Genomic DNA, 15,656 nt, shown 5'->3' with positions numbered 1-15,656 from the left:
GGAACGAGCTACGTGTGGGACACGCGTGTTTTGTTTAATTCAAATCAGCTCTTCATAGAAAAATGTGGTTGGATCATGTTTTCTGTTCCCATCTTTTGCGCACGGAATATGGCCGCCAGCACTTATGTTCACTCGCGCAAACGCAGCGCGTCTGCAACAACTCAACAACAGCTTCAACTGTACTATACATGGCTTCATCATCCTTTATTGTTTCCAGCTGCAGTCGTCCTGAGAAACAAGCGTGTGCTCAAACCATTATGAATCCATTTCGCACTGATGCTAGAGTATTTTTGTAGTAGGAAGGAAAAGGAGCTTGTCGCAAAAAAAAACGACTACAAGTCTGTCGTTGCAACAAAGACAATTGTACAAACGAACTGAGTTCAGTTCCGCCGACAAAGTCGAGTACTCCTCGAGAATTTGCCCGCCTAGTTTTCCAGGAACACATCGCCGCCTCAGCAAACGAAAAACAGTGCAAACATTGTTTCCAGCTTATTGCTGTGTTTCTCTCAACAGCTAAGCCAATCTCTGACACGAGATGTTCCGTCAAGCAATCAGAAAACAGAGCTCACACGCCACTGTACGGCAGATCAGAACTTTCTGGCCGGGACTCAGTATGGATTTAGAATAAGAGGAAGGTCTCTACTCAGGGTAATCAGGTTTCCTAATGACGCTCTCACTGAATTCAGTGGAAACTAGGTCCATTCGCTATATAACTGAAACCTTGTAGTTATAGTAAATGTTAGAAAAGAATTTGTAGTAGCTTGTCATAGCTGGAAATAGGATTTCTTTCACAATGGTAGAAGTTCTTCATTTTAATGCAAAACAGAAATGTAGCATCCGTATTCATTAACATGGAATAAATTATGCATCACAATATGAATAATTTTAAAAAATCGAATCGACTAAGTCAAAAAACAGCAACAGATTAGCTCATTGACCTGTGTACTACAACTCTTTTTCGGAGCGTGTTGAGGAGAGCAGCTTCTTCATCGTCTCCTTGTTCTTCTTCAACCATTCGACTTGATTCCTTGCTTTTTCAAGTTGCAGTTTTAACACTTGTAAGCCAAGAGTGGTCGACGAGTGATCGGCGAGGAATCGTTCGAACTGAAATAGCATGGATAATTTTCCTGTAATACTATGTTGTGATAAAATAGAGCATGGAGCGGATTTAGCGCAGTTTGTCCTGTCAATTATCACAGAAGAGTCGATAAATTGGTGCCAGAATTGGGTCCCTCGATACAACTAATAGATTAGAAATTTCAGGATAAGAAACATATGAGACGTCTATTATTAGGCGATTGGATCCTATACTCAAACATGGGAGCGTACACTTGTTCTGCTTCCACAACTTTCAATGGATTTCAGAGACCAACTCCCGTTTACGTAATAAACAGAGAGAATTGGTAAGCTTAATTATCTAAGTCATCTCATCCTTTAATTGGTGCTAAAACTATATGAGGATTAATTTCAGGTCAGGAATTTCTTCATCTCCTTACATCTAATATGTAGCAACACTGTGGAAGGAGATTTAATGGATTGAGTATCTATATGTATAAGCTGTCAATTATAAGCTCTTGTATACTATGGTATTGACGTTTATTGTTAATAATTTTCTTTGATAAAAGTTTCATTCCAAAAAGAATTTGATTAGACTTGACCTAATGGGACAAAAAAACATCTAAAGTGATACCGACGAGTTCGGGTGCGTGTAGAGAGGGCCCCGGCGGATTTTCGAGCACGCCCCGATCATGCCTCGGCAGAGCAATTAGCTCTGCCGAGGCATGATCGGGGCGTATCGAAAAGAAACTCACCTTTGTTGCTACCTAAGTGGCTGGCTCTGCTTACCTACTGCTAATCGTACGCTGCTTCACCGGGTAGGATATAATTTACGAGTCACGTAATTGTTTTGCTGAATCAGACACATCCACTAGAACTTTTTGATGTGAGGTGAACTGGTGACCGTACCAGAAGCAGGAGATATCCTCCACTGAATTATGAGAGAAGATGTATCTAATAGCTTCGAACTACGCATATGAAAATTATCGTTAAAAACGGAACACTCCAACTTACAAAAGTGCCGGGAGTGAGAATTATCGTTATCCTGTAACTACCATCTTTTTGTACCCTAATTTACTTCCGAATAAGGGACCTTCTGTATTTCTGAATTCTTGGAAGAAAAGTAGTTCACTTGATAGGATTTATAGACCTGCTGAAAGTAAAATCTAGACAGAACTAGGTCCCGATTTTCTTATTAAAACATCATACAAAAAGACTTGAACTTTTAACTACATTGTTCTCTAATTTATCAAGTAATTTCGACAACCTACACCACTCTTCATTACATATTTCCTTATAACTGTTTAGTTCTTTGCGTCACAAGAGCATCCAGGACGGTTGTCTGCGTCTCCATGAACGATTGGAGCATGACCTCGTCGAGGTTTCTCCCGGCATACCCACTGGACACGTAATATCTCGGAGGCATTCGCCGAGAATCCGCCCAGACCCCCTTTACCGTTCACCGATGAGTCCGACAGGAGCCGTTTAGCAACTGGTCCCGAAGATATCCAGACGCAAAAAACAGCAATAGTTATTGGGAGGTTGTGCACCGGCAAGATTGCAAAAAAAAATACCACTATCCCCGCAAGTCATTGTATGGGCTAAACACGTGTCAGTACACCTTAAAGGCATCACCCCACGAATCTGAGGTGGTGCAGATTTCAGGTGGAGTATTTTTATAAGGGATAGCAGATTACGGAGAGAAGGGTGATTCCGGCCATTTCTTCTTAATTGCCGTAAAAACCGTCCAGGAGAAACGGCTTCGGGCATTCTGGCGCACTTTTTTTTCTACAAGGAGGACAAGAGTACTGCCAGCCTTGCGCGGCGCCGCATCTTCCGGGCCGTTTTTTACGGCAATTAGGAAGAAATGGACGGAATCACCCTTCTCTCCGTAAATCTGCTATCCCTTATAAAAATACTCCACCTGACATCCGCACCACCTCAGATTTGTGGGATGATGCCTTTAAACGATTCTGAATTAATGTGAACGCGCTGGCGAACCCTAAGAGGATTGAATAACATCTGACGTTTTACCCTTTATAATATAGTACGTACAGCCGGTATTAATGCTTGCAATAAGTGTTCGATCGAGAAAAAGATGGGAAAAAAAAAGTCGGATGGGTACACCTAACCCAAATAATTGCTTATATGGTACTACTGAGCGCGGAATTTCAATTTGCTCACGTGGATGAACGTAATCCTTGAGAAATATTTGAGCTGCATTGCATTCGCTTTTTTCAGTACTTGCCTGTGTGATTTTGCATATGGTAGACATGATTGCTAACTTTACTGACCTGTTTGATGTCCCTTTCACTCTCTAGTCGAATTCCACTTCTAAGGACATTTGAAAGAGTGATCTTATCATGTGAGAACCTAAACAGATTGATAATAACTTCTTAACATGACCTGCCTTTATTTCGCCTCCACTGTTTGATTAGCAATGTAGGAACACTCATTGTCACAATTCTCAGCCCGCAAATTGTCACAGTGCAAGAATCACGTGCAAGGCGATGATATGGCTATTGATTGAAGAGTGTGGCCAAGCACAAGAGCCATAATGCAGCCGGGACGAAAACTCTGGGGACAACTGTAGCTACAGTCAACTCTAAGCGGTCTTACGAAATGCTCGGAGGGTCTCTCGTCTAAGACGTGTGGTCGTCTAAAAGTGTGGTCGCGCAGCTTTTAAATCCCCGAAATAACAAAACCAACTAAATAATTCCAAATTTTAATTTGTTAATGTTGAACTAGAGTTCATCTCAAAGTGGAGAGGTGGAGCGAGCTGTTGGATATACAAGCATCAAAGAAAATACAGAAGGAAAAGAAAATAAAGTCAAAACCTACCTCTCCATGAACTCTTTCCAGTTGTCAAGCATAAAATCGCTGACAATTTCTGCTCCTACATCTTGATTGTTCATGCTTTCGACAAGATTCTGAACATCCTGCTCGGGAATTGGGCTCGCTTCCGAAAGCATATTCACGTGGAGTAATCTAGTAATATATATATATATATATATATATTTGACCTGAGAAATTCACAAAGGGAAAACACTTACTTCCGCAATTTGCGAGGATCTCTGCTGCACGAAAGTGCAGCAAGTAGCTGCCGTTTTTCTGCAGCGTCCACTTCCAAAGTGAAAAGCTTGCTAATTTTTTCAAATTCTTTCTCTCCTCCGTTAGCTAAGCCGACGCAATATACCCATGGACGAATGGATGGAGAAACTCTGAGAAAATTCTAATTTTTTATTGATTCTACATTTTAGACAATAAGGAGTATTGGTTGATAAGGAGGAATAAAATCAGAGTCCCTCCTTTTATAGGAGTAGACTTTTTTTAAATCTAAAAAATTCTCCGTGATTGAACACTTGTGTTAGGACAGTGATCTTCTCGGGTGCAAATAATTTCCGAAATTTGCTTCAGCAGGTTCACTTTATTTGATTCCCGAATAAAATTCTTTCATTTTTGTTTGAATTCTGAAAGAGTAGTGATCACTTCTCAGCACCTGCTTGATACGGACTCTCTTTTAAAGACGAACTGAAATTCCCTCTTAATGCGCATACATCGCGTCCACACAAAGCAGGAACTCATGGGAGTTATAAAATAGTTTCTTCAAAGGCTTCACACCACGAATCTGATGTGGTGAGGGAATCCGCGGTGAAAGCTAGAGATGGGACTGTACAACGCGGGATCAGGGGTGGTTTCGTTCACCCCTTCCTAGCTGTCCTAAAAAACGGCGTGGGAACCGCTTTACCGGTTTCCCTCACTGTGTTAGATTCGTGAGTTACTCCTTTTAAACGGTTAAGTTGGAACCAAGCAGATAACTCACTTGGAGCAATCACTGGCGATATTGTAGCTTTCACATGGCACCATGAAATTGGATTCGAACTGACTGACCAGCTTTTTTCTGCATTCTTCTGGTAATAGATCACAGTACAACACCGCTATTCGTTTTCTCACTTGACTGGAAGAAAATACATGAAAGAAAACGGAACAGTTGCAGCAAATGTCCACACCAAACCTCTCTAAAACCTTGCTGTTATCAGAAGCGTTTAAGTCGTCAAGGTCCAATGACTTGAAGAATTCAGCAAGTTTTTCGGAGACAAATTTCTGAAAAATGCAAAAATCCCCGGTTTTAAAATACGACCATATCTTTATGTAGATAATTAGACTGTTTCCTGTAGAGGTAAAATTTGAGGGAGGAAGGGAGGGGAAAAAGAAGAAAAAGAGGGAAGACAAAAGAAAAAAGATTGTTGAAGGTGTAGGCGCGACATTTGAAAGAGAAGTAAAAGTAAAATGTCTTCGAAATATCTTTATAGCAGTTGCAGACCTTTGCTTCTTCTTCGAGTTCAGTTTTCGAAAGTCTTCCGTACAAATTTCCAAGTCCTCTCAGCACACTTATCCATGGTAGGTAATCTTTCTCGTTGGGTAGATATGAAATGACTTCAAAAGCGAGCTGAAAAAAAAGATTCGCTGATATTTCGCATCAATGATTTCTTCAAATATTTGCTATTAGTGAAAATATACTACGAACGAATGTAGGTTACAAAATGTGAAACGTTACTTCATACGGCAACAGCTTGGATTCCGCCAGCGCTAACGCATCTGAGAGAATTCTTGCACGAGCAGACGATGGATAACTCTGGAGAATTCAAATTATCGATGAAATTTCTTTACTCTTGAGCAAATCCGTGCATAAGGTGATAATTGTAGTTCTACTAAACCAAGAATTGAACAATACTTTTTTCTGTTGGCTGACTAAATATGTTCTACATTTTTTGTTAAGTTATGTAGTACAGCAAAGATGAGTGAGAAAATGCCACTGGTCCACGAATTCGAGAAAAATTCGAGATATTTTTTGTGTAACAAGGGTTTACCAATTAATACATAATAAATATATATGTGTTTATTGTCTACTATATATTTAAAAAATTATATTTCCACGTATGTGAGTCGTTGTTTTTATTCCTTCTGCCTTGCTTAACGAACTAGGTAGTCAAGTGGAGACAACTTTACTATTGACCTTATTATTTTTGTCACTAACCTGATTGCTAACGTTACAGTTATAACTGTACCTTATGATTTTTCTTTAGTTGATCTGCAATAGCTGTCCACATCTGTTCATCATAATTCACACGGTAATAACCCAGAGATTCCGGATTAATTAGGAAGGTGTCAGATATGTTGATTGGTAATCGGACAGCTGAAATAATGTGGTCTGGCATGACTTGTTGACCAATGAAACCGTCAAGTGTCCGTAGTTCCCAGGTTTTGAACAAGAGAAAGATGCACCTTCGTGGAGCCATACCATATCCATCTTCTTGCCATTCACATCATAGAATATTGGAATATCCCACTTGTACCAGTACTGGGCATTACGGTATTCAGCTCGTTCGGGTGTTAGATGGTCTAACTGAAAATATAAAACGCCTGTGACTAATGAAGATTACATCCATTGTCAGATATAGTGAGGAAGGTAAATGACAATAGCAAGAACTTGAAACGTAATATTCTCAACCCGAAATCTCATTGAGAGGTAACTAAGAAAATTTCTGGGACTTCATTTGTACGAAGATTGTTTGTTATAGAAGTTGCACAAAAATTAACTGGATTCAGTACTTTCTAACATCCAAAAAGATTCGGTAGAAGATTTAAATTTATTAGAATTTAATCCAAGGTCTCATATTCCAGCTCGAGGAAAAGTAATGGGAAAAGAGTGCAATCGAAGTGTTGGCCTGCTCACCTTAAATCTTCGCTGAGTCAATTCAATGGTACGTGCGTCGAGACGATACACCTCTACGACAGGATATCCCATCTAAACCTGACGTCGGTGAAAGTTGGTACATCTCATCAGAGTAAAGAAAAATCGATAAGCAAGAAAAATCTGAGAACATATAGGAATTCTCTCCCTCCACCGAGGGTACAAGAAAAAGTGAAACAAACAATTTCTTCAACCGGAAAAGTATGATCAGCATGAAGCGGTGATTATACATCGAGCTCACGTCGCCACTTAAAATCTCTAACAATTGCAAACAAACAAAAAACTTTTTTAGTAATAATATGGGAAAAATATTTTCTTAGAATTTTACAAAAAAAATGACATAACAAACTATTTTGCTTTCAATTTTATCTGGAAGGTCCAAAATTTCATTTTACCTGCAAGATCCACTTTTCCCCAAAATCCGCCATCTTCAACCTACTCCCATCCCAAGCCTTGAGCTAAAAAGAAAGAATTTTAACGAAAGTTTTCAAGAGTAGATGACTCGGCAGTTAGGAATGTTTCTGAACTGACTTTAGCAGCTACGGCATTATCGAGCGAATGCCAAAAATCCGTATAGTTCGCACTTCCTCTAGCGTGTGCCATGAAGAAATCCTAGAATGCTTTTCCGTCACTTTCATTTTAGTCCTGGTTTTTCTTTCCGATAAATACAACAATTGATTTCCCACATTATATGTGAGTTATTCCATTGAAATAGAACATAAAGGGACCGAATATGAAAATCATAACCATATTTTCATATTTTCTCACCTGAATTCCTTTGCGGAACACCTCTTCGCCAACAACCTCCTTAATCATACGCAGTAAAGCTCCGCTCTGCAAAAAAAAAGTGACTTCCTCGAGTAAACTGAAGAAAAATAAGTAGAACTGCTGCCATGGCACCAGTAAGTAACCTTTTCGGCAGTCACTTGGTCAAGGAACTCTTGTGCCTTTTCTGGAGTCTCTGTGTTTAGTGTTACCGGATGGGAGGAAGACCGAGAGTCATCTATGAGAGCTGGTTCAAAGGATTCGCTTGTTTGATAGTTGTGCTGGAAGAGAATTTAGGAAAACCTCATAGTTTGGCTGCCTCTGCTGCATGAAATAACTGCTACAACGAACTTAATGCTCGTATGGGTGCGCCGTTCGTTCAAATCAAAGTTAGTTTTCAATAGCTGTTAGCTTTTCACTGTTAATAGTTTAGATCTATCTCAGAAAAAATTGATTTATTCCATACCCCATCCAAATCTCCTTCGAAAATCTTCTCCAGAACGAAATACTTCATGTAGTTCGCGAAACCTTCGTTCAACCATAGAGTATTCCAATCAGAATTTACAACGAGGTCGCCAAACCACTAAATGCCATATTTTTTCACAATTTACCAACCCCTAATGAATTAACGCTAACCTGTCGGGTCATTTCCTGAGATACAGCTTCCGCTACTTTTACCTTCTGTTCGGTTACATCATTGGATCGAAGCAGCATGTTTTCTTCAGGTAAGAATATGATCCCATGAGCTCCAGTGGATGAGTCGATTACGGTAGGGACGGCGAAGAGATCTCAATTAGAAGTGGACTTTGTGAAAATTTCTTGACTACAATAAATCTAATGCTTGCGAATTTACGTAGGAGGACGATCAGCGACTTTTCTATCGAAAACTTGGAACGAAATTGTGAGATCAACTAGGTTAAGTGGAAACCTAGTTTATTGTTGCTAAGTGGCGTGTTGAAGTACTCCTGGAGAAGATCTAGCACCTTCACAGCCGTATCCAGGGCATATGTCGTGGAATTTTTTGCTTCACGGCGAGAGAAGACACGTACCTAAAAAAATGCTGCATAACTTCAAGTATATTTAGCATATATTTTTTTTCTCTAAGAATAGAGAAATAATTGCCAAACTTTTCATTTGTGAATCAAAAAAGTTATTTCAGTACTAAGATAAATATTTGCAATAATCTTAACACTTTTAGAATGCTATGTTGTTGTTTTTTTGAAGAATTATTTGTACTTATTTTGACACAATAAGGACTGGGCAGTTTTTTGCTTATATATCCGCCACCCACGCGTCCTTTTTTTGCGCTCCTCCCACCCTTGGACAATGTCCCGAAGAACAGAAGTTTACAAAACAGGCTGAACTCTTGATAAATCCTTACAACATATTTTTGCAAGAAATAATCGCTACACTTTTCATTCGTGACTGCTGTCGCTCAACATTATCGGAAATTGGTCCATGCGGCGGAAAAAAAGTCCGACGACATCACCGGATATGTTAGTTGTAGCTGTAGCTATAGCCATGTTTTCAAACTAACACAAATTCATCCTTTTTCTTCTTATGTTATTTCCTCCAAACTGCTTTTGTTCAAAACTGCTAGAAATTACATTCGTAAAAACCATTTATTCCGCGTTCTTTCCCTCTTTCTCTATCGCTCGGTTTATTTTTCTATTCACGTCCACAACAAATCCCTTGTTATTGGAGAACGTACGAATTTCCCAGAAAATATATATTATGTTGAAGAAGGAAATTTCGGTTACACTTAATTATTTTTCCTTCTTTTCTGTCCATTCAGCAGTTACTCTCCACAGTTACCACAGATTATTGTGAAAAACAATACTGGAGCTTTCCATGTATGTGACTAAGCAAATCCCAACACGTACTTTCAATCCCGTTTTCGTGGCCGCTTCGTTACTTTCGAAATCTGACACAGTGAAACCTATGAGCTGAGTGGGAAGAGCAGATGTAGCGTCAAAAGTCGTTTTGTCCCATAGCGGTTCTGACCTAGAGCAAGAAAAAGGAGAGAAATGTCCGAGCGAATTTTCCAGAACCGAACAAAACATGATTCTTACGTTTCCGATGAATCGTGAAGTTCCATAGCATTAGACGTAGCTGTTGTTCCTCTCGGATGAATGATTGCTAAAGAGAGTGGCGCCTTAAACTGTGGTTCATCCAAGCAAGGATAAATACTGCGTGTGTAGCCTGGACGAACGCTTGTGTAGCTTATGATTCTGCAAGAAGGAATCTCCCGTTTTCTGAGCAGAATCTATGGATTTCTTAAGTTCTGTCATTGAACGCTATTGATTCTCATCTTCGGCTCACTTCTTATTGCCCGTTTTTGTCCTGTACCACGAATGCCGAACGCCGCCGGTGTTCTCAGTTATGCGACCTTTGAATGGCAACTGAAATGCGATGAATGTTAAAGTAAATAGAAAAAGGCGGAAAAACGTTATGTCACATGTTTTGTTGCGCTTGCACTCACCTGAACGATCACCTCCTCTCCACTTTGCACCGCTTTATCTAGGGTAAGGATAAGCTTTTGCAAAGTGTCATTGTACAGTAATCGTTCCACTTTTGAGCCATGCAGTTGTAGTGGTGATTTTTTTACTGGCGCTGGTGTCATATTCGTTACATTCAACATTTCTTCTTCGTTCAGGCCCTCCTTAACAAACAGTTCAATTGCCAGTATCAAAAATAATAGAACAAGGATGAAAATTGTTAATTAATAATTGATGCATGCTATCTTAAAAACTTGTGCGGTACGGTTGCTTCCGACTGGGCAGTGCAAAGAACGTAGAGAACATACGGTGTGTAGTGGAGTCAAAATGGCCTGAAGCTCGGTGCAGTTGCGTAAGCGGCTGCGCTGCATTCGGCTTCAGATCGTCTTGACCCGGCTGTAGGAATAGATACGGTGTTCCTCATTCGACTCTATAGAAAACTCCGAGAAACAGCTCGCACCCAAATCGAAAAATTTCGCGAATTCTACACATAATTACATTCACAATCCGAAAAGTGCACTACATCTACAGCGTTCTTAATTTGAATTAACGTCAATGTTGAACAACTGCGCAGTGAAAAACATGTCGCTCAAGTTTAGCGAACTACATCCGCATGAAATCGGTCATTATAAGAAAGGAGAAGACGTGAAGACGAAAGAAAAAGACAGCAAGGTATGCACAGAAAAACAAAAAGGAAACGTTCAATCGCGTTAAAAGTCCCTGAAATCGTGCAAGAATATAACCTTACAGTACCTTTGCAACCATCCGATCGATAACTACATTTAAAAACAAGCATAACAAATAAATAAGTACGAATAAGTTACCTACCAACGTTTCATTTATAGGTGCTCGCTTGACCTGAAATAAAACATTACATGTAATTTATAGTAGGCACAGTAGTAGAGTCAAAACAACATGAAGCACGGAGCAGTTGCGTAAGCGGTTGCGCTCGAAGCGGCGTAGTGGAGATAGCGGTTGGAGTCGAGGAGGGACCATCGCGAACTGCAGGCAACGGGTGGTACTAGCAGGGGTCCCTACTCGATTCTAACCGCTAAGCTCCACCGCTCCTCTTCGACCGCAACCGCTTACGCAGCTGCACCGTGCTTCATGTCGTTATGACTATAAAAGATATTTCAGTCATTAACGACTCGACGAGCTGTTCACTTCCGAAGGCTATCCATCAAAAAATGGAAGTACATAAATCAAAAGCATGTTGTCTTGTCACGCCAGGTATTTTAAAAAATTCTTAATAGTCAAGATATGCTGGACGAAAAAAAAGGCGATACTTACTATTTTGACGTCTTCCTTAAGAATTCTCACTTTTGAGGGATCCGATGGGAACGAAAGGTCTTTTGCGTTCAAAACGATCTAGAAACATTTCGTTTGGACAACTGCTGTGAAAAGTGAGCTCGTAGTGGCTTTCGATACCTCTTCTGTTGTGCTCAGCACTTTCAATTTTATCATGATGTTCCCATCGGTTGTGAGATTTTTCTCATTCTCAACTGCAGACACTCCAGGTATGTATGTTCTCAAGGTTAAGTTGTACCTGAACAGCAAATGTAGGAATCATTCACCGGACAGTGGCCTATTTACCACTTCCATGGCGAGAAAAGAAGCGAAAGGGTGAAATTGTGTCTTCTCGAAGTAAACTACTGTGACCAGTATCGTTAGACATGTGTTACGCATGCTACAAAAAATCAAACAATCTAATGCGCATCAACGCCTTGCTTTCTCAAAACATCAGACGAAATACCATCTCAGCAACCCCACCCCAAGAAAAACGTTAACTGTCTTTTCCGAAGTCCTGCATCCAGATATATAGTCAGAGCGAAATGAAGCCCAATGCGATTGCAAGTGGCTGCGATCGAGGTGGGACGCTTCCTTCATCTCTGTAGTCCGGCGGTAGCTATTGAAGGTCCCGCCTCGACATTTACCGCGCCGCTTCGAGCACAGACACTTACGCAACGGCAGCAGACTTCAGGTCGTTTTGACCGGATTCTACCGCCGTTAGTGCATCTTTTACTAGATCCAACCATATCGGCTCCACATTTCGCGGCAATCGAAGCTCTTCAGCTGTAGGACCATGCGGAGGCGGTTCCTCTTCGTACATGACTTCTTCCGACATTTGCGACCTTTGAAATAAAAACATTCAGAAGGAAGAGTAAACAACAGAACCTCTTTGAGCCTCATTCATTAGTTTTCAAAAGTAGGGACTCAAGAGAGCTACTCAACATAGTGATCACCTCTAAAAGCGTTGAGAGCAAAGGTAACAAAATTTTTGGAACAGTCATGTGAGATGAAGAAAGCAATAACTCTTCTTATTTTTACCCAAGAAAGAGTCCTACCAAGAAATGGTAGTCAGTTCGAGGTTATTTCCGATTTTGAATGGCAATAGCAACTATGGAAGTACTCCATAAAGAGTACAGAGTAACTTACATATTTCTCCTTTGTTGTGGCGCATAGTTTAATTCTGCCATTTTCATTTCAAATTCTTGCCGTGTAAACCAGTAAGCGATAAATCCACACAGAAACACTGCTGCTGCAGCAAGGAGAAAAAGCATGACAGCCGTCGAGAAGGAACAGACAACATTTGACTGAAATGTTGAAATGAAAATGTGAGTTCGATGATGATGGTACATTTCGCGATTTCTAAACGCTTCTCCACGCTTATGTCTATCGGGGCAGTCGCGACGCGTGCGTCCATGCCTCTTCGAGCACTCAGTTCTGTCCCAGTATGACGGCTGTCGCGAGCCTCCGAGCCAACATAAGTGTTGGGGAATGTACTACATTTCACACTATTCACTACGTCTGAGGAGAAAAATGGTGTTGAGCAACCTACTCGCTCTTTCTTCTTATTGTTCTTGTTTTCGGTTAGCGGTGTCAGCGTGTTGCTCGATGCAGAAGGAGTGTCGTTGATTTGTTTCTGAGGTTGCTAAATACTCATAGACTCAAAAAAAAAGAAGAATAGGCTCATTGATGGGCTTTTCCGTTGACCATATAAAGAAACGGTGCTCAACTTCAGATTAACTCGTTAATAGAAAGAGATTGAATCAGGACAGTTCCGTTTATGACCTTAAACAAAGGCGCTGGTTCCCTACATTTATTGAAAACTTTGCCCTGGAAATTTTTATGCGATTATCCTTTATTCTTCCATTCCATATTTTATGCTCGAAAATAGTCGAATGTTGCCTTCTTATCCAATCTACTGTCCCACTCTATGATAATACTTTGTATAGGGGAGGGGACATGGTGTGGGGAGAATCAAGAGGAAGCTCTAAGAGCCTACATCGGGCAGTGAAGCGAATATGGATCTAATTTAAAAAAATATATAACAAAACATCCATAATAAAAATGGCAGGGAACAAGTTGTGGCTTCTGCTTCAGATTTTGCTCTATTTCAGGAACATCCGAATATCAGGGAGAGAGAAAAAGAGAAAGACGAATAGTAATTGAAAGAGAGGTAATGCGCTATCGCAGCAGTTGGACAAAAGAGGTCAAAAGACGGCAAGCATCAAAAGCCGCAAATGACGACCAAAATATCGAAAATGTCCATAAAGACGAAAGAGAAGATGATCCTTTAGGTTTAGAAGAAAGAAAACGCTAGAATTTCGATAAATGAAAGTGGAAGAACTGTAACTACAGCCTTCTGTTCATTGATTCATCCTTTCTGAAATGATCCTATCAAAACCCTCGGAAGATTCGCATTCCGAATCCACCATGAGAGATTTCTGAGAAATTTTACAGGCCAGAAAGCCATGTTCTAAAATCAATGACAGCCGACGCTACGAGTGGTCGTTAGTGATCTGCTTGCGTCATTTACGTTACCCACGTCATCTGCGAAGAGTTGTGTATCTGTGCTACGCTGCTAATAATAAGAAGGAACAATAAACATATCCGGTAAATACCGTTGTATACAATAAAATTTCACAATTTTCTTCACTAGCATATTTCGGCTAACCTTAGTGAGAGCAAGGGAAATGATGTGGATTTCTTTAAGACAAGTACTTTTCTAGATTTCAAAGAATGCAGTTTAATTTCTACTTCGAACAGAGATCTCGTCCTCGAATGAGGTACTCAGGGTTTGATTAAATGAGAGGTTAACTCACCCCATAAATGAGATCGATTAGTCCTCGCCGATCTCCAAGGTCGATATCTTCCATGACCTTCTGGAGGACCCGGATATATTGTGGTTTCTACCTTGAATTATAGACCATGATGACATGATGAACCGACCTTAAAGGCATCACCTCACGAATCTGTGGTGGTGCGGGTTTCAGGTGGGTTATACCTATACGGGAGATTATAGGGAGAACAGCGATCACATCCATTTCTTCCTAATCGCCGTAAAAAACGGTCCGGAAGATACGGCTTCGAGCGTTCCGGCGCGCTATTTTCCACAACGAGTTCGATTGGAGCGCGCCAGCCTCGTGCACGCGCCGCATCCTCCGGGCCATTTTTTACGGCAATAAGGAAGAAATAGACGGAATCACCCGTCTCTCCATAATCTACTATGCCGTATACGAATACTCCACCTGAAATTAGTACCACCTCAGATTCGTGGGGTGATGCCTTCAAGGATATCACGGAACATTGAATAAAATACGCAGAATTTGAGATTTTAAAACATATAATGTCATATGATCTTTGATTTATGTAGATTTCTAGTATTGATATCATATCTGTCGTAATTACAATTACCATTTTTCTGCTATTAGAACATGAGAGTGAAAAACTACTACATCATTAATTATATCATTAATTCATGTGAATTCCGCGATTCAGGTAATGAGACTCGAAGTGACACACGGAAATTTTTCAATTCTGTGTTATTGATCCCACCAAACTGAAGATAAACACATCACCAAAGAGAAAAAAATTAGGTCGAGCGCTATCAATCAGAAGAGTAAATGAGGAGCCAGTAACAAAACCTGAACTAAAAAAATAGCGACGAAACAGAGTTCAGAGGCTAAAATCAAGCACTGCAACAAATACAGCCACTTGAGCACTGCCCTTTACGGGACGTCAGCTGTAAACAGTTACTCGAAAGGTCAGCATGATTGGCGCCAGATTCGAGGAATTACGGCGATGCAAATAAAATCTAGAAGAAAAATTTAAAGACGACCAAAAATGACGTACAAATGTGCTGAGAGCAGGGCGCTATCAACTAAAAGTTCAAGCTAGTTAGCTAAAAATCGCGACAAAATTCTCATCATTCTGTCAGAAGTCGCTGATCAAGCTTGCATCACTTACTTTTCTCTCTGCTTGGAATAGGGTTAGGAATTAGGTCATGTCTTTTTAATACTATTAAGGTGTAAATTAAACGACAAGCGTGGAAAATGACAAAATAGACTCTTTATGGGTTTTCCTCTAAACCAACATCGCAAGTTGCATTGAGCGAAGGCCATCACCGCGTTCATGGCGAGGAACACTGAACTGCGAGTGCATGTGTACATATCGGAGCATTCTGCTCTCCTCAGAAAAATTGGAAGAAAACCTACTACTCTTAGAGGTTGGACAGATATGTAGGTGTAGTCTATGATTAGGTACATATTTGAGCCTTATAGACGTTATATTTGTTTCAT

At 40.4% G+C, this 15,656-nt stretch overlaps 1 protein-coding gene across 1 annotated transcript; it reads right to left on the bottom strand.

Moving 5' to 3' along the window:
* Nucleotides 1–945: 945 nt before the first annotated feature.
* On the bottom strand, nt 946–14,234 carry RB195_013818 (uncharacterized protein; the record flags this gene model as incomplete). The annotated part of the gene is made up of 29 exons (XM_064203811.1): nt 946–1,104; nt 3,351–3,429; nt 3,898–4,044; nt 4,110–4,277; nt 4,880–5,014; nt 5,072–5,160; nt 5,381–5,506; nt 5,615–5,692; nt 6,126–6,253; nt 6,343–6,463; nt 6,794–6,865; nt 7,207–7,269; nt 7,343–7,423; nt 7,580–7,645; nt 7,723–7,857; nt 8,043–8,159; nt 8,213–8,364; nt 8,505–8,625; nt 9,460–9,580; nt 9,649–9,807; nt 9,899–9,978; nt 10,059–10,238; nt 10,903–10,932; nt 11,365–11,442; nt 11,503–11,620; nt 12,108–12,206; nt 12,511–12,668; nt 12,914–13,006; nt 14,181–14,234. 29 exons carry the CDS (start codon nt 14,232–14,234, stop codon nt 946–948), a joined length of 3,207 nt encoding a protein of 1,068 aa, XP_064059692.1.
* Nucleotides 14,235–15,656: the final 1,422 nt, after the last annotated feature.

This window comes from Necator americanus, chromosome V (assembly GCF_031761385.1).
Source record: "Necator americanus strain Aroian chromosome V, whole genome shotgun sequence".
In the NCBI taxonomy this organism is placed as follows: Eukaryota; Metazoa; Nematoda; class Chromadorea; order Rhabditida; family Ancylostomatidae; genus Necator; species Necator americanus.
The sequence above is the reverse complement of the archived record's forward strand: the minus strand, read 5'-3'. Positions and strand labels throughout refer to the sequence as shown.